The 24,895-nt window shown below is 49.5% G+C and overlaps 1 protein-coding gene across 4 annotated transcripts in view; it reads right to left on the bottom strand.

Annotated features, from left to right (window-relative positions):
- Positions 1–23,926, bottom strand: part of SCARA5 (scavenger receptor class A member 5) — a 148,334-nt gene extending 124,408 nt beyond the window's left edge. Inside the window, exons 1-2 of one of the 4 annotated variants that reach the window (XR_014787023.1) lie at positions 23,322–23,873; positions 12,804–12,923 (exon numbers count right to left, since the gene is read on the bottom strand). Coding sequence is in view for 2 of the 4 variants with exons in the window: in XM_084829531.1 (XP_084685657.1) it covers positions 12,804–12,915 (112 nt within the window). In the remaining 2 variants the exon portion in view is untranslated. Of the gene's footprint in view, positions 1–12,803; positions 12,956–23,321 lie in introns of all 4 variants that reach the window. The other 3 variants (XR_014787022.1, XM_084829531.1, XM_084829532.1) reach the window with 3 other exon arrangements.
- Positions 23,927–24,895: the final 969 nt, after the last annotated feature.

The following is a 24,895-nucleotide window of genomic DNA, read 5'->3' as shown; positions in this document are numbered from 1 at the left end:
GTGCTCCCCCGTTTGCTTGGCGGGCAAAGAGCCAGGCCGGGAGCAAGGAGGCTGTGGCAGCTCCTGCTCCCCCCTTCTCCTCCCGCTGTCTCCTGGGCCAGGGCGAGAGGCAGGCGAGCAAGCAGGCGGCAACACTGAAGAGGAGGAGCCACTCCAGGAGGATCTTGTCAGGGGGGCCCTGCTGGGGTCCGGGCCCTGGGCAGGCGCCAGCCTGTGACACCAGCCCAGCGTGGCGCACATCACCAGCAGCAAGCCCTTTCTCAAGCCACTTCTAGCTCTCTTTTTAGGGAGGCCTGCCTGCCTCTCTCCTTATGGCAGAAAGGCTCTCCGTCTCCAAAGGGCTAAGTGAAGAGGGGAGTCAGATGTTAGCAAAGGCAGCCAGTTCAAATGACTGTGTTTGTCAAGAGCTGCAGCCAGACTCCGAAACCATAAACCACCGAGGCCACCCTTTCGCCGGCAAAGCCTACGTTGTATCCCTGGAGAAAACACTGAGCTTTCAATGGGGATTTGGGGGGAGGGGTGGCTGAACTGCGAAATACAGCATTCCCGGCCTCTCCCCCCCGTGGGGCAATCTGTCATCGATTACCAGCATGCTCTCATCGTCAGCTCGTGGCCTGCAACATCACGGCACTGGCCAAACAGATGGAAACGGCCGTTTCGTAACGAGGGCTGTTACAGTATTCTTTCTGACCTTCACACTTAACAGCCCCTTGAGGAGCATAAGGGGAATTGGCCCGGATCTCCAGAACCAGCCACTCCCATTCTGAGGAAGAGTGCAGCTGTGAGCGGGCCTCACTTGGTTTCTTGCTAACAGAAAGGAGGGAACGCCAGCAGGTTTTCAACATATACATGTGATGTATGTGTTGTGGAAGCCCCCATTTGTCAAATGCCCATTCCAAACCAAACCAAACTTGCATGGCTGGCCAGCATTTGGCTGTGTCCTGGCAGAAGCTGAAATCCAATGGGTGGTGTAGTCAAGGAACATTCTGACAGGGAAGCTTCCATTTGGCTGGCACAGGCAGGCAATAAAGGCATCTACCGTAGTTGCTGTTGTCAAGACGCACCTCTCTCCTTCACGCTTCACTTCCCCAATGTAAAAATACAGAGGCGTTTGTCTGACTCTCGCTTTCTTCACCGAGCTAATCGCAACAAGGCAGCCAAAGAGCACACCATCATCTTATGTAGCGGTTGCGCCACACACCTAGGACGAAATTCAAAATGGCAGGACCAACTCTGGGTTATCTCTGAGGTGGGGAGATATTAAGGTTTGATCTACCGGATGTAACTATGTTTGGGCTGTGATGTGGAGGGAAACACTAAAGGACAAAATTCAGATTAGGGTATGCTATACAGTTATTATTTGTTTATTGGTTGAGTTTGTATCCTGCCATTCTACCACTTGGTGCTCGTCAGGACCAGCATCAAAGGCAGGCATGGCTGGGCATCTCCTCACCCCACCACTGACAAGACGCCCCTGGGCTTGCTCCTCCTCTCCACCCTTGCAACCGGCTGCTTGTTCATCTGCCTCTTGCTTTGCCCCAGACAACGGTGGCGGTGAGGAGGAGGAGCAGGAGATGCCGCAGCCGCCTGGCTCCCTGGCAATCTCTGTCAAGCAAGCAAGCGGCAGCCATGACGAGAAAGGGGATCGGGAGCAAGAGCAGCTGGTGACCATGGCGGTGAGGAGGGGGGCTCACGGAGGGAGGGGGCCAAAGGAGGGCCTCTTGCCCACGGGCCTTCCAGAACCTGGAGCTGGTACTGCTCAAGGCGGCTAACAACAGTAACGCAAATACAATCAAATGTAATCAAATACAATAAAATAATAAAATACAAAGTAAAAGAAGTATATAAACAAATAAAGCAGAAAGACATCAATAAAATCAATAAAACCAACCAGCTAAAATCAATCACAGCATATCTATGAGTCATCCGGAGGGCCAAAGGCCTATCTTAATAAGAATGTATTTGGCTGTTGGTGGAAGGTCATCAGAGGTAGGGCCAGACAGGCCTCCCATGGCAAGGAGTTCCAGAGCCTGGGAACAGCCACTGAGAAGGTCCTCTTGCGAGTTCCTACTAAATGTGCTTCAGAATCAGATGTTGGTGGGACAGAAATAAGGGCCTCCCCCAAAGATCGTAACATCCAGGGAAACTCATATAGGAGAATAATCTTTCAGATCACTGGGCCCAAATTGTAAGTCCCACAATTTGGCCCAGAAAAGGACCAACGTCCTGCTTTGGCTGGGTCTGACTCCACATTAGGGCAAATTAAGGGACAATCCAAAAGCAAGACAATAAACAGGCAAAGGTCAAGTACAGAGATAGCCACTGAAGCTGTTTAAAATGGGAGTCATGTCCTTGATTCCTTTAACCAACCTTGGTCAACAGGAGGAACAGAAAGGGAAGTGGAAATGCACTATATGTTAGCAAATGCAATTCAACGTAAGCAAGTGTAAGGTGATGCACATTTGGGCAAAAAATCCCAACTTCAAGTATAAGATGATGGGAGCTAGCGCTGACCAACCAAGAAAGAGATCTTGGGGTTGTGGTGGACAGCTTGATGAAAATATCAACCCAGTGGGAGGCTGCTGTAAAAAAGGTCAACAGTTGGTCAACAGTCAGGCTAGGGACGGACGGACTCCCTGGAGTCCGTGCTCGGCGGGCTCTCGGGCAGCCACCGTGGCTGCTCGCCCAGGCTGCGTGAGCCCCTGGAGGGCTCAGAGAGTAGTGTGGGAGCACGCCACAGCTGCCCACTCCTCTATGCGAGCTGCCATCTTTTACCCAAGATGGAGCTCTATATTTTATACATTAGAGAACTCTAACGTTGTGGAAATAGCCCTTTATGGATGTTGTTGTGTGCAACAGTAAATTTACGAAAATATAGAGCCCTATCTTGTGTAAAAGACGGCGGCTCGCATGGAGGATGGGTGGCTGCCGGGTGTGAGTGGATGGGTCCAGTGTGTCCTGGCCATTCATGTCGCTCAACAGGCAGGGGCAGCAGCTCACCGAGCTGGATTGGGGGGGACAAGTGGAGGGGGGAGTCTGACAGATGCCTGGACCCAGTTGAGTGCCCACACCATCCCTAAGTCTGGCTGCGGCATTCTGAACCAGCAGAAGTTACCAAACCGTCACCAAAGGCAGCCCCATGTAAAGCATGTTACAGTAGTCCAAACGAGATGCAACTCAGGCTGTGGAAGAGTAAACCAACGTTGCCTGTAATGCTACTGATGAAATGGATGCTCAGGGACTAAGTCCCTCACCAAAGATTCCTGAGCAAATGTAGCAGCCATGGAATAAGAGGGCAGGTCCTCTTCTGGATCAGTACCTGGTTAAAGAACAGAAAGCAGAGAGGAGAAATAAATGGTAAATTCTCCCAATGGAGGGATGTAAATAGAAGGGTCCCACAGGGATTTGTATTAGGACCAATGCTTTTCAACCTGTTCATAAATGATCTGGAATTAGGAGCGAGCAGTGAAGTGGCCAAGTTTGCAGGTGACACCAAATTATTTAGAGTGGTTTAAAAAAAAGGGATTGTGAAGAGCTTCAAAAGGATCTCTCCAAACTAGGAGAATACAGCTCTAAAGAGCATACGTTAAAAATACATATCTCTGCACAGAAATAGAGGAGGAGGAGCTCGGTAGCCCCATCAAGGCCATCTGGGTTAAAGTTAGGGATGGCAGAGAATTCTGCCACGGATTCCAGTAAATATTTATGTAGGCTAGAATGACGAAAAATAAAGGAACGCAAATAGCGTCCACTACGCTCCGTCCCTCCGCCCGGAATCCTCGACGGGGGGGGGGGGAGGCGATCCGGTCCTCCCCCCCGGAATCCTCGACAGCCAGTGGATTCAGCAGTGACGGCGGCGGCGACTCTGGCAGCTGGTCTCCTGGCCGACCACGGCCGGGCTGCTGCCGCCGCCATTGCCATCCTTGCAGCCGTGATAGGCTACGTAAGAATTTAAGAAAAGTTCTAGCCTATGTAAATCAGTGAAAAATAGGAAACACAAATGGCGGCTGCCGTAGCCGCCGCCATTTGCGTACGCTGGGTTGTTTTTTTTTAACCCAGCTGTGATAGGCTACGTAAGAATTTATGTAGCCTATCATGGCTGCAAAGGAGGGCAGTGGCGGAGGCAGCAGCCCAGCCACGGCCGGCCAGGAGACCAGCCACCGGAGCTGCCGCCGCCACCGCCGCTGAATCCACTGGCCGTCGAGGATTCTGGGGGGGAGGACCGGATTGCCCCCCCCCGTCAAGGATTCTGGGGGGAGGGACGGAGCGCCTCCCCCCCCACTAAAGATTCTGTGAAAAGGTAAGTGAGTTTCGTACATCCCTAGTTAAAATAAACGGAGCAAAGAATATAAGGAACCCGGTGGTCGGAGTCTACAACCGATCACCCAGTCAATGAGAAGACAAGGATAAAACTTTTGAAAAGCGAATTGCCAATGTTTCAAGGAAGCATGATGTAGCAGAAATGGGGGACTTCAATTTCCCTGATATTTCTTGGGAGACAAATTCTGCAAAACATGGCCGCTCCAGGGAATTCCTGACTTGTGTGGTGGATAACTTCCTCCTACACAAAGTAGAGGAAGGAACTAGAGGATCGGCTATCCTTGACTTGATCCTAACCAACAGAGGTGACTGACTGGATAAAGTAGCAGTTAAGGGAACTCTGCGGGAAAGTGACCATGTTATACTTGAGTTCATGGTTCTAAAGGTAGCCAAACCCATACCCTGGATTTTTGTTGTTATTTATTCGTTCAGTCGCTTCCGACTCTTCGTGACTTCATGGACCAGCCCACTCCAGAGCTTCCTGTCGGCCGTCGCCACCCCCAGCTCCCCCAAGGTCGAGTCCATCAACAGAATATCATCCATCCACCTTGCCCTTGGTCGGCCCCTCGTCCTTTTGCCTTCCACTTTCCCTAGCATCAGCATCTTCTCCAGGGTATCCTGTCTTTTCATGATGTGGCCAGAGTACTTCAGTTTTGCCTTTAAGATCATTCCCTCCAGTGAGCAGTCTGGCTTTACTTCCTGGAGGATGAGCTGGTTTGATCTTCTTGCAGTCCAAGGCACTCTCAGAATTTTCCTCCAGCACCACAGTTCAAAAGCATCTGTCTTCCTTTGCTCAGCCTTCCTTATGGTCCAGCTCTCGCAGCCGTAGGTTACTACGGGGAAGGCCATTGCTTGAACTATGCGGACCTTTGTTGTCAGTGTGATGTCTCTGCTCTTCACTATTATATCAAGATTTGTCCTTGATGTCCTCCCAAGAAGTAAACATCTTCTGATTTCCTGGCTGCAGTCAGCATCTGCAGTAATCTTTGCACCTAGAAAGACAAAGTCTGTCACCACCTCCACGTTTTCTCCCTCTATTTGCCAGTTATCAATCAAGCTGGTTGCCATAATCTTGGGTTTTTTGAGGTTTAACTGCAACCCGGCTTTTGCACTTTCTTCTTTCACCTTCGTCATCAGGTTCCTCAGCTCCTCTTCGCTTTCAGCCATCGAAGTGGTATCATCTGCATATCGGAGATTGTTAATGTTTCTTCCAGAGATTTTAATTCCAGCCTTGGCGTCATCAAGTCCAGCACGTCACATGATGTGTTCTGCGTACAGGTTGAATAGGTACGGTGAGAGTATACAACCCTGCCGTACTCCTTTCCCAATCTTAAACCAGTCCGTTGTTCCGTGGTCTGTTCTCTTACTGTTGCTACTTGATCGTTATACAGATTCCTCAGGAGGCAGACAAGATGACTTGGTATCCCTATACCACCAAGAACTTGCCACAGTTTGTTATGATCCACACAGTCCAAGGCTTTAGAATAGTCAATAAAACAGAAATAGATATTTTTCTGAAACTCCCTGGCTTTCTCCATTATCCAGCAGATATTGGCAATTTGGTCTCTAGTTCCTCTGCCTTTTCTATACCCAGCTTGTACATCTGGCAATTCTCGTTCCATGAATTGCTGGAGTCTACCTTGCAAGGTCTTGAGCATTACCTTACTGGCATGTGAAATAAGTGCCACTGTTCGATAGTTGGAACATTCTTTGGTGCTTCCCTTTTTTGGTATGGGGATATAGGTTGATTTTTTCCAATCTGGTGGCCATTCTTGTGTTTTCCAAATTTGCTGGCATATGGCATGCATCACCTTGACAGTATCATTCATCTTGCAAGATTTTAAACAGTTCAGCTGGGATACCATCGTCTCCTGCTGCCTTGTTGTCAGCAATGCTTCTTAAGGCCCATTCAACCTCACTCTTCAGGATGTCTGGCTCTAGCTCACTGACCACACCGTCAAATCTATCCCCGATATTATTGTCCTTCCTATACGGATCTTCCGTATATTCTTGCCACATTTTCTTGATCTCTTCTGCTTCTGTTAGGTCCTTGCCATCTTTGTTTTTGATCATACCCATTCTTGCCTGGAATTTACCTCCGATGTTTCTAATTTTCTGGAAGAGGTCTCTTGTCCTTCCTATTCTATTATCTTCTTCCGCTTCCACGCATTGCTTGTTTAAAAATAATTCCTTATCTCTTCTGGCTAACCTCTGGAATTTTGCATTTAATTGGGCATATCTCCCCCTATCACTTTTGCCTTTTGCCTTCCTTCTTTCTTGGGCTGCTTCCAGTGTCTCAGCAGACAACCATCTTGCCTTCTTGGTTTTCTTTTTCTTTGGGACTTTTCTGTTGCCGCCTCCTGAACCATGTTGCGAACTTCTGTCCATAGTTCTTCTGGGACCCTATCTACTAAATCTAGTCCCTTAAATCTATTCTTCACCTCCACTGAATATTCATGAGGAATATTAGTGAGCTCATATCTAACTGATCTGGGGGTCTTCCCTATTCTCTTTAGTCTGATTCTAAATTGTGCAATAAGAAGTTCGTGATCTGAACTACAATCAGCTCCAGGCCTTGTTTTTACCAACTGCACAGATGTCCGCCACCTTTGGCTACAAAGGATGGAGTCAATCTGATTTCGGTGTCGACCGTCTGGTGAAGCCCATGTATAAAGTCATCTCTTAGGTTGTTGGAAGAGAGTGTTTGTTATGCACAGTGAGTTGTCTTGGCAAAATTCTATCAGCCTATGTCCTGCTTCATTTTGTTCTCCCAGACCATGCTTGCCTGTAATTCCAGGTGTCGTTTGACTACCCACCTTAGCATTCCAGTCTCCTGTAATGAAAACAACATCTCTTTTTGGCGTACTATCCAGTAGGTGCTGCAGATCCTCATAGAACTGATCTACTTCTGCTTCTTCAGCATCTGTGGTTGGGGTGTATATTTGGATCACTGTGATGTTAAATGGCTTGCCCTGAATTCGAATTGAGATCATTCTGTCATTTTTTGGATTGTATCCAAGCACTGCTTTAGCCACTTATTATTAATTATGAAGGCTACTCCATTTCTTCTGTGGTCCTCTTGTCCATAGTAGCAGATCTGGTGGTCATGTGATGTGAAGTGGCCCATTCCAGTCCATTTCAGTTCACTGACACCCAAAATGTCTATATTTAATCTTGACATCTCCCCAATAACCACATCCAATTTGCCCTGGCTCATAGATCTTACATTCCAAGTTCCTATGGTGTGTTGATCTTTAGAACATTGGATTAGTCGTTTACCACCAGCACCATCGCCTGCTAGCTGTCCTTTTGGCTTTGAGCTAGCTGCGTCATCCCATCTGGGGCTAGTTGAACTTATCCTCTGTTCCTCTCCAGTAGCATTTTGACCATCTTCTGACCTGGGAGTCCCATCTTCCAATGGTATACCGACATATCTCTGGTTGTACTGATCCATTTAGTTTTCATGGCAAGAATACTGGGGTGGGTTGCCATTTCCTTCCCCAGGGATCGTATTTAGTCTGACCTCTCTGCAATGACCTTCTCGGGTGTCAGAGAAGGGTGTCCTTTCTAGGGATGTACGAAATTGCCCTTCCCTGTCTCCACCGGATTCCGCTGGGGGGGGGGGAGGCGCTCCGTCCCTCCCCCTGGAATCCTTGCTGGCTGGCTCCGCTCCGCGGGGATTCCGCAGAGCCACCAGCCGGCTCCGCCAGCAGCCGGACATCCGGCCGCTGGCTAGCAGGGACGCACGGTTTAGCTCATGACGTCACTGAGGTGCTCAAGCTCCAGCACCACGACAAGGTAATGATCTCCTTTGCTGGAGACCCTGGATTTTAGGAAAGCCAGTTTTAATAAACTCAGAACAATGATCAGTAAGGTCCCATGGGAAACTACTCTAATGACAAAAGGAGTCCAAGATGGTGGGAGTTTTTTAAAAAAGAAATTCTAAAGGCACGAATTACAAACAATTCCAACAAGAAAAAAGGTGGAAGACAACAGAAGAAGCCAATGTGGCTTCACAAAAAGCTTAGAGAAGACCTGAAAACAAAAAAGGACACATATAGGAAGTGGAAGGAAGGCCAAGCTACAAAGGAAGAGTACAGGCAGGTAGCACAGAATTGCAGGGATGGCATCAGGAAGGCTAAAGCTGAGAACGAGCTGAGGTTAGCGAGGGATGCTAAAAACAACAAAAAGGCTTCAGCTACATGCACAGTAAAAGGCAGAGGAAAGAAATGGTGATTCAGCTATTAAATAAGAATGGCAAAATGATAACAGATGACAAAAAGTGCTCAACTCCTACTTTGGCTCAGTCTTCTCCAGAAAGAGGGTCTATGACCCCACTGGCAAAGACAAAGTACAGGCTGAAGGGGCAGAATTGCAGCTTGAGATTGATAGGCATATGGTCAAGGAGTTCAAATCCCCAGGGCCAGATGAACTGCATCCTAGAGCAATAAAGGAACTGGCAGAAGAACTCTCAGAACCTCTGTCTATTCTCTTTGAGAAATCATGGAGGACGGGGGGTGCCAGATGACTGGAAGAGGGCTAATGTTGTCCCTATCTTCAAAAAGGACAAAAAGGAGGAGCCTGGGAACTGCGACCGGTCAGTCTGACATTAATCCCTGGGAATTAATGCTTCCCAGGGATTAGTGCTTATCAATGGGATCTTCTCAAACTGGGGAGAGGGAATGAGCAGGGTACTGCAGGGCTCAGTCCTGGGCCCAGTGCTCTTCAACATTTTTATTAATGACTTGGATGAGGAGGTGCAAGGAATGCTGATTAAATCTGCAGATGACACAAAATTGGGTGGGATAGCTAATACTTTGGAAGACAGAAACAAAATTCGAAGTGATCTTGATAGACTGGAGCGCTGGGCAGAAAACAGAATGACATTTAATAGGGATAAATGTCAAGTTCTGCACCTAGGAAAAAGAAACCAAATGCACAGTTACAAGATGGGGGATACGTGGCTTGACAACACTACAAGCGAGAAGGATCTTGGAATTGTGGTAGATCACAAGCTGAATATGAGCCAACAATGCGATGTGGCTGCAAAAAAGGCAAATGCTATTTGGGGCTGCTTTAATGGAAGCATAGCTTCCAAATCCCGGGAAGTACTAGTTCCCCTCTACTCGGCACTGGTTAGGCCTCATCTGGAATACTGTGTCCAGTTCTGGGCACTGTCCTTTAAGGAGGATGCAGACAAGCTGGAGAGGGTTCTGAGGAGGGCAACGAAGATGATCGGGGGACTGGAAACAAAGCCCTCTGAGGAGAGACTGAAAGAAGTGGGCATCTTTAGCCTTGAGAAGAGAAGACTGAGGGAAGATAGGATAGCGCTCTTCAAGTACTTGAAAGGTTGTCCCAGAGAGGAAGGCCAGGATCTCTTCTCGATCATGCCAGGGTGCAGGACACGGAATAATGGGCTCAAGTGACAGGAAGCCAGATTCCGGCTGAACATCAGGAACAACTTCCTGACTGTTAGAGCAATACAATACGACAATGGAACCCATTCCCTAGGGAGGTGGCGGGCTCTCCCACACTGGAGGCATTCAAGATGAGGCTGGACAGGCATCTGTCAGGGATGCTCTGACTTGGATTCCTGCACTGAGCAGGGGGTTGGACTCGATGGTCTTGTAGGCCCCTTCCACCCCTACTATTCTATGATTCTATGATTCTAGGGTGCAGAATCCACAACTAACTGCATTTGCAACCAAGGGTATCAAATCGGTGGGGGGCCTGTTGGTCAGTTGAGAGGGAGACTGAGACAGCAAGGATCATCTATGACTGGGATGAGGAGGCGGGGATTTTAGCCTATGAGAAGGTTTTGGAAAGACAAGCAGTGACGGGAGGCTGAGGCTGAGGACGTGAGGAGAAGTTAGAAGTGGCAGGACATGCTGGGAAGTAATTTGGCAGGCAAGATGTGGAAGAGGGCACATTTAGGTGGTGCATTGTGGAAGTTAATCCATGATCCTACAACTACCCCCCCACCCGTCAGAACCAGAGAATTCTTTGGGTGAAATTTTTTGGGTGCAGGCAGACCCTGGGCTTCTATTGGGGGATGGGGGTGTTGGCCCTTCACCCCATTCCATTTTGACTTCACTTTCCTTTGACCGCTTGTTGATCTGGAGTGACCAGAATCAGAAGCTTACAAAGGTAGGGATGTATGAAAAAATAATTTCAGGTCATTTGTGAACAGAATTAGGCAATTTGTACCTTCAAGAACTGAGGACAGACCGGACTGCAGACCCGAACACAAGGTCAAAGTCCATGCATTTCTGAGCTTGCAATATGACTCACGCAGCAACTAAAATGAGTTCAAAAATGTGTTAAAAAAGTGCTTTAAAAATGCATAAATTTGAAAAAATGCTCCAAAACACGCTGTAAACAATGGGTGGAAAATGCATGCATTTCCAGAATGAGCACAGTTATCGTGTACATTTGGGGAAATGCACAGAAAGATACACACAGATGTTGATACAACAAGAAAAAAAAACAAAGCTCGCAATCTGATATGGACACAAGTTGGAACAAGCTTTGAGGTGGGAATTGAAGAAGCTCAAGCATCTCGCCTTTTGCTGGTTCACACATCTGTATCGACAGGTTTCCAAATGGGACGTGCCCTGAAATTCTAGCCCTGCTTTCACCTGTTTCCACAGCCACAGCATATCAGGATAATGCCTGTAGTGAGCTGGAGCCCTTAGCCCCAAGACCCCTTTCATTGCTACTTCAGATCACATCAGCGTGTGTGCGAAGTTAGTCTGTTTGTTGGTTGGTCTGGTGCCCCAGTGCGCATCACTTTACGCTTGCTGCCCTGCCACTGAATCTCATTTGCCACCTGGCCTGGAGAGATCCTTTTGGTCCACTTGGAACGTTCCTATCCTGAATAAGGCACGGTCTGCACACCCAGAGACTCCTATGTGCTCCTAGGTAGATGGATAATACCCGTCAGAGTTAAGACAGGGGTGCCGGCACGGCTGCTGAGCAAGGAGTGAAAAAATGGCACCCCCCCTTTGAAGCAGAAGCAGGCCTCCGCTACTCAACGCACAGCCTGGGTGGAGCAGAACGTGCCCTCCCATTATGGCATCGTCTTTACCTCAGCGAAGGGAGGAAATGAAAAGGCCATCTCTTGCGCCCCCTGGGCCACACACAAGCCGCCTGACAGGTTAATAAAGTGCGGGTGAGAACCGCCAACCTCGCCCTCACCTCCTACGGAAAGCAGGAGTCTCGGCGCGCCGTGTCCAAGCTCCCTCCACGTGTCGCTGGCTTAACCTGCAGGCCCAGCGAGCTTTTGCTTAGGACCAAGAAGCCGCCATCTGATACCTGCGGAGCCCTCGGGCCAAAGGGCTTTATGTCATGCCAAGGCTGAGGAAGGCGTTGGTGGCGTTTCCATGGCAGAAGAACTATTCCTGGAACAAAGCGGCTTCGTTGGGCCGGGTGGGTGGGTGGAGGGACTGCCTTGAACAGGCAAGAGAAGACAGCAGCCTTAAGACTTGCTGGAAGGGCCAGAGTCAGAAATGACTGCTGGGGGTGGCTGCCCCCAGGCGCTGTGAACATCATGCCTGTGGGGCCCCTCCTCACATTCTGTTTTACCTCTCAGATGGCTCTGCCAAGGGAGGAATCTTGCGACAGCCGCCTAAGGCTCACCACATTGTGACTGTAACCATATTATGGGGAAAGGCGTAGGGTAGTCGTAAAGCACCTACATGGAGTGCTAAGGTCCTGGGTTCAATTCCTCACCTCTCTAGCTATTGATTGATTGATTTTTAAATCTAAATCACCCTTAATGGATCCCAGGGCATAAGAATTCAAAATTACAAGTACTCTAAAAACAAAACAATTAACCACCATGACAGTAAAAACGGAAAGGCAGCAAGCAGCAATAAAATCGTACATCCAGCAGAAGCAATGCATTCTACTAAAAGGCCTGGGTAAAGAAACATGTCTTGAGCAGCACTGAAAGGACTGTATCGTTGGCACTAACTGGGCTTCCAACCCGGGTACAACTGGGAAAGTCACCCATCTGGAACCCTGAGGAGCTGCTGCCAGTCAATACAGAACAGGGACGAGGACTGTGTGGCCCTCCGGATGGGGTTGGATTGCAGGTCCCATCAGCCCTAGCCAGCATAGCCAGTGGTGAGGGATGGTGGGCGCTACACTCCAAAACATCTGGAGGGCACACCTTCCCCATCCCTGATGTAGAAGACAATACATTGCCAGAGGGAACACTCCTCTGACTCAGCCTTCCCAACCTGGTCCTTTCCAGATGTGTTGGGCTACAACTCCCATCATCCCCAGCCAGGTTGGTGAAGGGTGTTCTGACTCCTTGTGGCAGTTTCTCATGTTCTTATTTACTGGAATTGGCAAAGATACAATTCCTCAGGCATCCCCTCGTCAGCACATCGTGCACAAGCATCAGCTGGTCAGCACATCATGGTCCTGGCACCCTCAAAACAATGCTGCTCAAATCTCAGGATCCCCCCGGAACTTACCATCATCACAGAGGTTCAGCTTTGACATGTTCTTTCCATCAAATGGCTCTTCAAAGATGGACCCATTCTCTCTGTCACCAAAGGTGTGCAGATACATGGCTTTGTTCTCCATCCCTTTTTCTGTGGGTGGCACACAAGAATCCTGTGAGGAGCTGGAGAAGGGCAGTAGCTCAGTGGTAGAGCATATATTTTGCATGCATGCATTGAACACCCAAAACCTCCAGGATGTTCCCACACACCATCCAAGTGTTATAAAGATCAAGATCTCAGATTCCAGCATTTACTCGGTCCCTGTCTCAGGGGTGATAGCTTTGGACTTGACAGCATCTTCTGGTGTGGCAGCTGTGGAACTTGCATATGGGACCAGAAGGTGTGAGGCTCAACCTCTCATATCTCCACAAGGTTGTAGTGAAGCCAGGACTTGCAGGGTCAAAGTGCCAGGACTTTTTAATTCACGGATTTGATGATGTCATCTGCAACCCCCTCAGACTTTCCTGATCCCTCTGAGTAAGGATGGGTGAACAAGCAATGTTCGCATTTGCCCAGATTCTCCAAGCATCAATGTGATGCTTGTGATTGCTGCTCGATTTGCACAAATGGGAAAATTGCACAAAACTTTAAGTATCTCTCAAAGTTACACAATTTCCCCCCTAGAGTAAAGTGTGAAATTGCACATTTTTAATTGCGCAATTTTGAATGGCTTTTTCTCTGAAATGCATGCCATTTTTTAACACAAGCACAGGTTCAAGGATTTGCAAACATATTTGGACCACACATTCTCCTGCTTGCATTCACACTTGATGTTGTGAACAGGGCATGCTCAACTGTTTTGCGAGTGCAAACAAAATTATTGTACATCTTTACCTCTGGGCTTAGCTGAAAACCCCACAGTAGCTGGGGAGAAAAGGATTTTCCCAGCAACAATGTATTGTAGTGAGCTCTGTGTGTGTGTGTGTGTGTGTGTGTGCATGTGCGCATACACACGCACATACATAGCACACATAGATAAGCATCAGCACAGACAGCTGCGTACCATTTTCAACTCTCCTTGGGGACTGTTAGGATGAGCGCCTGCATGCAACAGTACCAATAGGGACCAGAAAAAACAGCTGTAAGGCTGAAAACCAAAATAAAAAATGAAGCAGCTGCACCAGTTGAATTCCCAATACGTTTCGACATGGGTCTTTACCAGAGGAAAGAAATGGTGGTTCAGCTATTAAATAAGGATGACAAAATGATAACAGATGACCAAGAAAAGGCAGAGGTGCTCAATTCCCACTTTGGCTGAGTCTTCTCCCAAAAGAGGGTCTATGACCCCACTGGCAAAGGCGAAGTGCAGGCTGAAGGGGCAGGATTGCAGCTTGAGATCGACAGGCATATGGTCAAGGAACACCTCATTACTTTGAATGAGTTCAAATCTCCAGGGACAGATGAACTGCATCCTAGAGCAATAAAGGAACTGGCAGAAAAACTCTCAGAACTGCTGTCAATTCTCTCTGAGAAATCTTGGAGGGTGGGGGAAGTGCCAGATGACTGGAGGAGGGCTAATGTTGTCCATATCTTCAAAAAGGGCAAAAAGGAGGAACCTGGGAACTACAGACCAGTCAGTCTGACATCAATCCCTGGGAAAATTCTGGAGCAGATGATAAAGCAATCAGTCTGTAAGCATCTTGAAAACAATGCCGTGATTACTCGAAGCCAACATGGATTTGCCAATAACAAATCCTGCCAGACGAATCTGATCTCATTTTTTGATCAAGTAACCTCCCTTGTGGACTGTGGGAATGCTGTGGACATAATATACCTCAACTTCAGCAAAGATGGAGCGTTGGGCAGAAAACAACAGAATGAAATTTAATCGGGATAAATGCCAAGTTCTACACCTACGAAAAAGAAACCAAATGCACAGTTACAAGATGGGGGATACGTGGCTCAACAACACTACAAGCGAGAAGGATCTTGGAATTGTGGTAGATCACAAGCTGAATATGAGCCAACAATGTGATGTGGCTGCAAAAAAGGCAAATGCTAGTTTGGGCTGCATTAATAGAAGTATAGCTTCCAAATCCCGGGAAGTACTAGTTCCCCTCTACTCAGCACTGGTTAGGCCTCATCTGGAGTAGTGTGTCCAGTTCTGGGCACCTCACTTTAAGAAGGATGCAGACAAGCTGGAGAGGGTTCAGAGGAGGGCAACAAAGATGATCAGGGGACTGGAGTGGAAACAAAGCCCTATGAAGAGAGACTGAAAGAACTGGGCATGTTTAGCCATGAGAAGAGGAGGGGACATATGATAGCGCTTGAGAAGAGAAGACTGAGGGGAGATAGGATAGCGCTCTTCAAGTCCTTGACAGGTTGTAACAGAGAGGAAGGCCAGGATCTCTTCTTGATCATCCCAGAATGCAGGACACAGAATAATGGGCTCAAGTGACAGGAGGCCAGATTCTGGCTGAACATCAGGAGAAACCTCCTGACTGTTAGAGCAATACGACAGTGGAACCAGTTACCTCGGGAGGTGGTGGGCTCTCCCACACTGGAGGCATTCAAGACAAGGCTGGACAGCCACCTGTCAGGGATGCTCTGACTTGGATTCCTGCATTGAGCAGGGGTTGGACTTGATGGTCTTGTAGGCCCCTTCCAACCCTACTATTCTATGATTATATGATTCTTTGAAGGGAAAAACTCTTAGAGATTCTTCTGGAGGATTCCCTTTCTCTTGCTGCTTTGGAAGTCTTCTTTGGAAGAAGGAAGGGAGAGGGAATCCTCCAGAAGAATCTCTTAAGAGTTTTTCTCCTGATAAAGAGCCATGTCAAAACACATTGGGAATTCAATTGGTGCAGCTGGTTCTTTTTTTTACTTTGGTGAGCGCCTCCACCAAAATTTACTATTCCACCACTGCATCTCCAGTTAGAAGGAGAGCAGGAGATGGGAGAAAACCTTCTCTGCCTGAGAGCCTGGGAAACCGCTGTCAATCGGCATAGAAAAACCCAGGCTGGATAGATAAGGGTGTCTGATTTAATATAAGGCAACTTCCTACGTTGCTATTGTGTGCCCTCAAGTTCATGCAAAGAGGCGGAAAATCAAACACAAGACTTAACCAATACTAGCAGTTGCACTGCAGCCTGGAAAAGATGTCATGTTTTGGGGCCCCAAAGAAGATCCCTAATCAGTGCTGAATTAGGGAAATTTGTACAGAACTTACTGCTATTGAATGACAGATTGACACTGCCTCACCCATGCATATCAAATTATAGGGTGGAACATGGCAAGAGGGAGGCCCTTAAAGGTGGCTGAAAAATAATTTTAAACAAACAAATAAAAAATAGAGAGTCTCTGCTCCCAAGGACCTTACACTGTTCACCAGCCTTCCCCAACCTGGTGCCTTCCAGCTGTGTTGAGATAACAGCATGGCTGGCTGAGGGTTCCTGGGAGTTGTAGTCCAACACATCTGGAGGGCATGAGGTTGGGGGGGTTGGTAGTGCACCCTTTCGCAGTGTAGGGTAACAAAGAATCAGAGAAAAAGGGAACAAACTAACAGAGGATTGGAGAGGGGAGTTTAAGAGTACCAGGAAATGCTTCCAAAGTTCTCCTCAGTTTCCCCTGGATTTTGCAGTGCTGAATTACCTGCTCTTGTTTCCAAAGTAGGACTGGTGCATTAGGAACTGTCCATTTTTCCAAAAATCTGAATTTGGTGGAGAGCACCGTTGCATGCCTTGTTCGCCTCCACTTTTGGTGAGTCCACCTCATGTGCCTCCCCCCCCCCTTACAATCGTTCATGCGCACATCCATAAACACAGTGGAAAAGCAAAATTTCCATTTGCAGGCTGTCGGTACAGTTAGAGTGAGACTCTTCTGGCATTGCCTTTTCCTGCCATTCAGGAACACACTGTTGTGGGGCTGGGTAACAAGACCGTGCAAAAATGCAATCAGATGCAGTCAGACACAGAACCACATCAAGGGGGCCAGTTTTGCAATGCCTGAGAAAAGTTGGAGGCTCCAAGGGAGGGTCCTTGGCTGGGGGGGGGGGTCTCAGGGATGGATATGAGGAAACCCAGTCACACAGACATCTGGCTTTGGTAGGGGACGAGGACTGAGCCAAATACTTCCCAGAAGACCGAAGATGTGGGTTGGAAGGATGGGGGAGGAAAGAGGTTGTGGCCCCTTTGGGCATCTAGGGAGGGAGTTCTAGGCATGTGGGCAGTGAGGGGGAATGGGCAGAGAAAACAAGGGACTTGAGGGGAGGGGGAGGATGGTAGAGCTGGAGGAGCCTAGCCGGCTTCATGCTGCCAAGCCAGTCACAGGGGCTGATGTTGCAAATGCCTGCACCTCAGCGCCCTCCAGGGCAACCCACAAGATCTCAAAGAGGGGAATGGAAGAGAAGAGGTAAAGACTAGAGCCAGACAAATCTGAGGAGCCCCAAAGTTCAACTCAAATTCGGGGAGCAAAATGTCATGTGTGAAACTGGCTCTCCTTTTTCATATTTCAGGGAAGGGGAATCTGGAGGGTGGGGGTGCAAAACTCACTGGGCTCCCTGACGCTGCACCCACCATATATAAAATGCCCAGGACGCCCCCAGATCAACACCATACCATGACGTAGCACCATTCTGAGGGGCATCCTGGACGTTTTAGGCATGGCGGCCTCCACTGGTGACTGCCACTTTATACAGCCATTTTCACCCACGATGCCCCTCAGAAGAACCCTATGCTGTGATGTAGCATCATTCTGAGGACATTGTGGTGATTTCAAACATGGCGGCTGCAGCAGCAAGAAGCCAGGAAGTGCCTATGGGTTTTGTCACCCTCACCCTGCCTTTAAAATCCCCCCCCCTTCAAAAAAGCCAAAATACTGCTCCATATTTGTGGCCTTTCAATGGCGCTAGAAAGGGGGGGGGGAGTTTGCTCAAGCCAAGCCAGGACTGACAGTTGATTGGTGGAGACACTATCTGGGGAGAAAGAGGACAGAAGAAGTCGCTTCTTGTATCCCAAAAGCCCCATTCGAATCATTCCCACCCCCCACCTAGAAAGTATATCCCTGGATCTAGAAGCTCAGCTCCCCAGGAGTGCTGCCTGTGGCAATTCCTTGGTGAGGGAAGAGAACACCGCACATGCTCAGAGTCACGTTCAACGTCTTGCCAGCTTGCAGTTGCAGCAAAAGCCAAACAAAAAGTCATCTTTTATTTATTTATTTATTTATTTATTTATTTATTCATTCATTCGTTCATTCATTCATTCCATTTCATTCCTATACCGCCCAATAGCTCAAAGCAGAATGGAGCTATGTGCTGCTGCAGAGCCTCCCCCCGCCCCCAAACGCCAGTGGCCTGAAAGGGTTCATCCCATCCCAACCCAGCCAAGCTGCACTTAGCAACAGGCCAGCTGCAGAGAGGGTGGGGCGCTGAGCGCTGCCAAACCCAGCATCCAGCCAGCTGGATAGGCCTGGGTCCATCCAGAAAAGGCCAGAGAAGCACTCCTCCCTGGCCCCAGAGGGTGGGACCCCTTCCGCCAGGCCAGAATCAGTGCTGTGAATGATCTTCCACAGGGCACTTTCAAGATACAGGGCACTTGGCAGAAAAAGAGAATGGCAGCATGACAGATTGCTGCCCCAAGGAGCTCGCAATCCACATTTTGTCCTGACAATCAACAATCATCTGTCAAAATGCTGATTTTAAGCTTCCTCAGGCAGCAGTAATCTGTTTGGTTTCATTCTCTTTTACTGTGAAATGCCATTGAAAGTGCTTTGCAGAAGATCATTCTACAAGGAAGAGAGCAGAGGAGGCAGCTAGCAGAGCCAATCGTGATGGGAATTGTAGTCCGACAGCATCTGAAGGACCATACGTTCCTCTTCCCTCTTCTTCATCTCAAGCATGAAGGGCAACACAAGAGAGGTTTGTACAATTATGAAAGGCCGGGACAGAGGGAAAAGTCCCCCGCACATGTAACAGCAGAAATGTTTGTGGAAGGAAATGAGATGGATGGGCAGCTGGTTCAGGACTGGCAAAAGAAAAGATGTCTTCGCATCGTGGATAATACACCAACGGACCCCCTGCCACAGGCGTCAATGGCTCTTTGAAAGGGTTAGACCAGCCTTCTGCAGATGTTTGGGACTTAGATTTATTTATTTATTTATTTATTGCATTTATGTCCCACTTTTTTCCCTCTGCAAGGAACATGGGTCTTCCTCCTGTCCATTTTATCCTTACTACAACCCTGTGAGGGAGGGGAGGGGAGGGGAGGTCAGTGATTGGCCGAAAGTCCCCCAGGGAGCGTCATGGCTGAGTGGGGACTAGAGCTCAGGTCTCCAGAGACCCAGTCCAACACTCTAACCACTACCCCACACTGCTTATGACTCCCAGCACCCCTGCCCATGGACCATGCTGGCTGGGGCTGATGGGAGTTGAAGCCCAAAATATCTGGAGGGCAACCAGGTTGGGGAAGGCTGCCTGATCGGTTTGAGGCATGCCGGACTTTTGGCCTGGGCAAATGCCCGAGGGGGGTTGGCACAGAAGGGGTATAGACTGACCCATCCACCTGCCCACCTGCCAGTCATCCCCACGTGGCATCACGGACAGAACAGCTGCCAAATTCATGATGCCAAGCAGAGATGAAAGAAGCCCCTTCCTGTCCCCCCACTTTTTGGCTCCTGTCCCCCCTCCTTTTCAGCTCCCCCTCCCCCCCCCCACCTTGAATGCCTGGCTCCTTTTAACTTCAGCTCACACTCAGGTTTGACAAGCTGCTGGTTTAACGACGCCGTGGGGATGAAGAGGGCCCCATCCTGGCCCAGCCTCTGATCCACCCGTGGCCACCCCCACAGGCCGCACTGCTCGCCCCATTCACAGGGGGACCTGGGCCTTTGGATCAGAGGGGCCTTCAAGGGTTTTGTGCACTGGCTCCAGGAGGTGAAGCCTTCACTCTCCGAGAGTTCGGCTCAAAGAGAACGCGATCAGATTTTCTGGGGAAACACTGTGCCAAGCCAAGAGAGGAAATGGCCCCATTGAAATGGGGCGTTCCCCGTCACCCCCCTTTTACAAAGGGCCCAAAGAGGCACAACTTTAAATCTGTGTCTTGCAGCTGTGTCACCTTCTGTTTTTCGTTCTTACGCTAGGATAGGTACAGGGGGCCCAATCCAGACAGAGACCCTAGCATTGGGGAGGGGTGTTAGGGAGCATTTAAAATCCAGACTGGGGGCCCTGTGCCTGCTGCCGGTAAAAAGGGGGAAGAGACAGCCACCGGATATGGATTTAAAGCCATGTTTGTTTTGGCCCAAAGAGACAAAAATGGAAAACAGGGAACCTGGAGAGGACCAGGCAGGATTGCAAAAGCCAAACTGAAGTCGCACTAACCATCTAGGGCACATTTTGAGTTCTCCCTGCCTGAGTAGCCCGGGAGAGACCAGGACCTGCCATTCTCAATGTATTGAATCTGACCCTTAGGGAGCTTGTACCAGGGCAGACTATTCGGCCCTTGAGCCTGGTATGACTGCAGGCCTTCAGGGCCTCAAGCCAAGAGCTGACTATCACCTACTACCTGACCCCTCCAACCGGGGATGGAGTGAACCCGGCACCTTCTGCATGCCCATTGTGCGCTTTGCCACAGGGCTATGGCCCCTGCTTGAAACTGCGCACGTCACACCTTGAAAACAATGCGGTGATTACTCAAGGCCAACATGGATTTGTCAAGAACAAATCCTGCCAGACGAATCTGAACTCATTTTTGGATCAAGTCACCTCCCTTGTGACCATGGGAATACTGTAGACATAATATATCTCGACTTCAGCAAAGCTTTCGACAAAGTGCCCCATGATATCCTGATGAGCAAACTAGCTCAAACTGGGCTAGATGAAACAACGATCCGGTGGATCCACAGTTGGCTACAGAATCGGACTCAACGAGTGCTTATCAATGGGACCTTCTCAAACTGGGGAGAGGTAACGAGCAGGGTACCGCAGGGCTCAGTCCTGGGCCTAGTGCTCTTCAACATTTTTATTAATGACTCGGAGGAGGAGGTGCAGGGAATGCTGATCAAATCTGCAGATGACACAAAATTGGGCAGGATAGCTAATACCTTGGAAGACAGAAACAGAATTCAAAGGGATCTTGATAGACTGGAGCGCTGGGTAGAAAACAACAGAATGGAATTTAATAGGGATAAATGCAAAGTTCTGCACCTAGGAAAAAGAAACTAAATACACAGTTACAAGATGGGGAATACTTAGCTCAACAACACTACAAGCGAGAAGGTTCTTGGAAATGTTGTAGATCACGAACTGAATATGAGCCAACAATGTGATGTGGCTGCAAAAAAGGCAAATGCTATTTTGGGCTGCATTCATAGAAGTATAGCTTCCAAATCCTGTGAAGTACTAGTTCCCCTCTACTCTGCACTGGTTAGGCCTCATCTGGAGTACTGTGTCCAGTTCTGGGCACCTCACTTTAAGAAGGATGCAGACATGCTGGAGAGGGTCCAGAGGACGGCAACAAAGATGATCAGGGGACTGGAAACAAAGGCCTATGAAGAGAGACTGAAAGAAGTGGGCATGTTTAGCCTTGAGAAGAGAAGACTGAGGGGAGATAGGATAGCGAGATATGATAGCGCTCTTCAAGTCCTTGACAGGTAGTCACAGAGAGGAAGGCCAGGATCTCTTCTCGATCATCCCAGACTGCAGGACACGGAAGAATGGGCTCAAGTGACAGGAAGCCAGATTCCGGCTGAACATCAGGAACAACATCCTGACTGTTACAGCAATGCGACAATGGAACCCATGACCTAGGGAGCTCTCCCACGCTGGAGGCATTCAAAGCAAGGCTGGACAGCCACCTGTCAGGGATGCTCTGACTTGGATTCCTGCATTGAGCAGGGGGTTGGACTCGATGGCCTTGTAGGCCCCTTCCAGCCCTACTATTCTATGATTCTATGACCTGCCTTTAGGAAGGAGGATTTGGCTGCTCAGACTGGCCTGCAGTCATGTTAAACATTGCCCAGAAGACTTTAAACTGGCCTTCCCCAACCTGGTGACCCCAAAGGCATTGGACTGCCACTGCAAGCTCGTTTAAAGCATCCTTCCATGTGCCTGAAATAACATCCACTTGCCTCAAGCTGGGAGTGCACTATGGTTGGATTCTTGGTTAACTTGACCCTCTCCTCCAATCTTCTTGGACCCTTTCCTCCAACCCTGTTATCTGTGCCAGCCAGCGACTGTGAAGCCTTCAAGCGGGCACTTCGTGCCATTAAGCCCAGCATGGGGCACAAACCAAACTAGGGGACAAACCTGAAGCAAGTGCTGTCTTACCCAGCAATTACCCAGCTGCAGAGAGCGAGGGGCCATGACTCAGTGGCAAAGCCCATGCTTTGCAGGCACCAAGGACTTGCTGTTCTGTCTCTGCCATCTCCAGTTGAAAAGGGGGATTTATTTTTATTTTATTTACAGCATTTTTATCCCACTCTTCAGTGAAAAAAGGCTCCCAGAGTGGTTTATACAGATTAATAATGAGACAGTCCCTGCCTTCAGGTTTACAGTCTAGAAGACATGACACAAAAGGAAAAAGGATTGGGAGGGAGAAGAAAAAAAAGCAAACCTCGTGCACCAGTTCTGAATTTCAAAGTTCTTATAGGTGCTTTTCTTTTCTGGCAGGGTCCTTCTTTCCCAGTCTTGCTGCTGAGAGAGCTCCATTTAACTGGAGGTGCTGAGGACTGAATTTGGGGTCTTGTGCATGTAAAGCATATTCTTTAGCATACAACGGAGCCACTGTGTCCCTTTCTGGCCATGCTCTTTGATGCCACAGCATCTAAGCAGGTCCTTTGATCTCCTGCTCCTGGGTCCAGATTTCAGAATCTCCGTCCCAACCAGCCACTTCCAAAGCCGTGGGAATGTCAGAGGATACCTCTGACTTTTCTTTCAACCCTGCTGCTGCTGCCCTGCTTTGGGGTTGTGCTGTTGGACTAGCACCATTGCAGCTGAGCAACAACAGCATTTCCTTGTTCCACTTCGAACTGCACCCAAGTTCCGTGGGATTCGACCTTTGCAGCAAACGGTGTCCTTTCGAGGTTTCCTCTGAAAAATCAGCACTCCACTTGGCAAGTGGTGGGGGGAGGCCTTTGTTGCAAAATCGCAACCCCTCTCTCAAGAAATTGCTCGACAAGAGGAGGAGAGGGACTACACTGCAGATCTCCACCTTTCAGGTGGTTGTTACACCTGTTCATAAGCCCCCCTGAAAGATCACCAAAATGGAGGGGGGCTTTGGGGGAAGGCAAACGGTTGCACGAAGAGCCCTCCCCCACTTTTCAGTTCTGCCCTGCAAGTGTGAGGGGAGCCACCATTGTTCCCATTTCACAGATGGCCAAGTGAGGCTAAGAAAGAGAATGAGCGACCCAAGGCTATGCTGGAAGACGTAGGGTGGCCGAGGTGATTTCTTTGGCCGCAGATGGGCCTCCCACAGTCCAGCGTAAGGCTCTCCCCGCCACCACCTGCTTACACTGACCCCCCAGCCTTTGCAATAACAAGGTGTAAGTGAAGTTACTCACCCAGAGGCAGGATTCTTGGTAGCCCGGGCGCCTGACTCCTTTTAACCCTGTTTAGCCCCTACCACAGAGCATGGTTAACGGAGAGGACGGAAAAATCAAAGTCTGTGTCTTCTTGTCAATTAATTTCTTCCAAGCCAGAAGGAAGGGAAAGACCCAGCAGCCCCTTCCATAGCCAGCGGGGGCGGGGCTGGGGGGCTGGGAAGGTTCTTGCCGACCTGCCTGGGGACAGACAACAGAGCAGACGTCAAAAATGCAAAACTCTGCGGTCGGCCTCTCCAGGCACAGCCGGGAGCGGGGAGGTTCAGCGCAAGCGGGCACTCGCTCGCCACTCATGGGAAGCGCGGGGAGGGCCGCAGTTTGCCGCGGGGAGCCCGGGGCAGCGCCAAGCCACGGGCGGGGTGGCTGTGGTCCGCGAAAGTTGCTCGGCGTCTTTTAAAAGTTGCTCGGGGAAGCGCGGACCGGAGCAGCAGGCGCGGAACACCTGCGGAGGCGCGCGCCCTCTGCTGGCCGGACTCCCGAGGGCGGCGGCGCGCGTCGTCTCCAAACGCCCGAAAAGGCGATTGCGCGGCTCTCGGGGCGGCCGGCAGCCCGGCCCGAGCGCTGGCGACGGGAGGCGCGCTCGCCTCGCGAGGGGCGTTGCTGGTCCACACTGAAACTTACATAGGGGCGGGGTGTGAAATTCCCCGCTGAGCACCCTTCCCCCACCTGGCGCCATCCAGGTGTCTTGGAGACACCTCCCATCATCCACAGCCAGCATGGCAGTCCAGCACATGCAAACGGTGCCCGGCTGGTGGAAAGCGACGGCAGAAGGCACTTTGGGATGGAGGGTCCCACCGCTGTCATTCCGCAGCCCTCGTGCTGCAGCTGTTCGAGTTTTCTTCGTAGTGGAATTTTTTCTGATTTGAAAAAAAGATGGAAGAAGTGGTGGGAAGCACAGGAGGGCTACGAATGGAAGACAGCATCATCTGGACAGGCACCTCCACCCCCACCCCCCACAGCGCTGTGAATGGGGCAAGTGCGACTGCACAGTAAAAGCCTCCTCTGAAGGTGTCCAGATGACCATAGCATAGCAAGCAAGAATTCGTCAAAACACAGGAGCCACTCTTCATGTATCTGTCACAAGCTGGATCCCACAGGGTGAGATAAGGTGAAGAACGCCTACGAGAACCCAGAGAATAAATCATGGAATAAGGAACCCATGCAGCGGTGCATGCAGCGAGGTACTTTTAGACACTGATGGTCTTACAGGGGCCTCCTTCAGAAGGCCATGTGTGTTGCTTCAGGTGCGGAGCACACAATGACCCCCCCACCCCACTCCACTGCCCAGTGTCTCTCCCTGGCTGATATGTCAGCAGGGCAGGGGACCCTGTTTGCAAACAGGGTCAAAGAAGAGATGCTCTGAGCATGCACAGCCTCGCATTTGAGACTCACTTCAATCATGGCATCAAAATGACTACAGGTCATAAAATGGAGTTTGCTTCTGCTGCCCTGATGCGAAACGCACTGACTGGGGAATAAGCATCATTTGGGTGTAGAAAAGGCTACTAAATATTTAAAGTGAAAATACTAAAATG

Source organism: Heloderma suspectum, chromosome 1 (genome assembly GCF_057233095.1).
Source record: "Heloderma suspectum isolate Gila_16-S chromosome 1, 16-S_ref, whole genome shotgun sequence".
Taxonomy (NCBI): domain Eukaryota; kingdom Metazoa; phylum Chordata; class Lepidosauria; order Squamata; family Helodermatidae; genus Heloderma; species Heloderma suspectum.
Note: the sequence above shows the minus strand (reverse complement) of the source record. Positions and strands in the feature narration are given on the sequence as shown.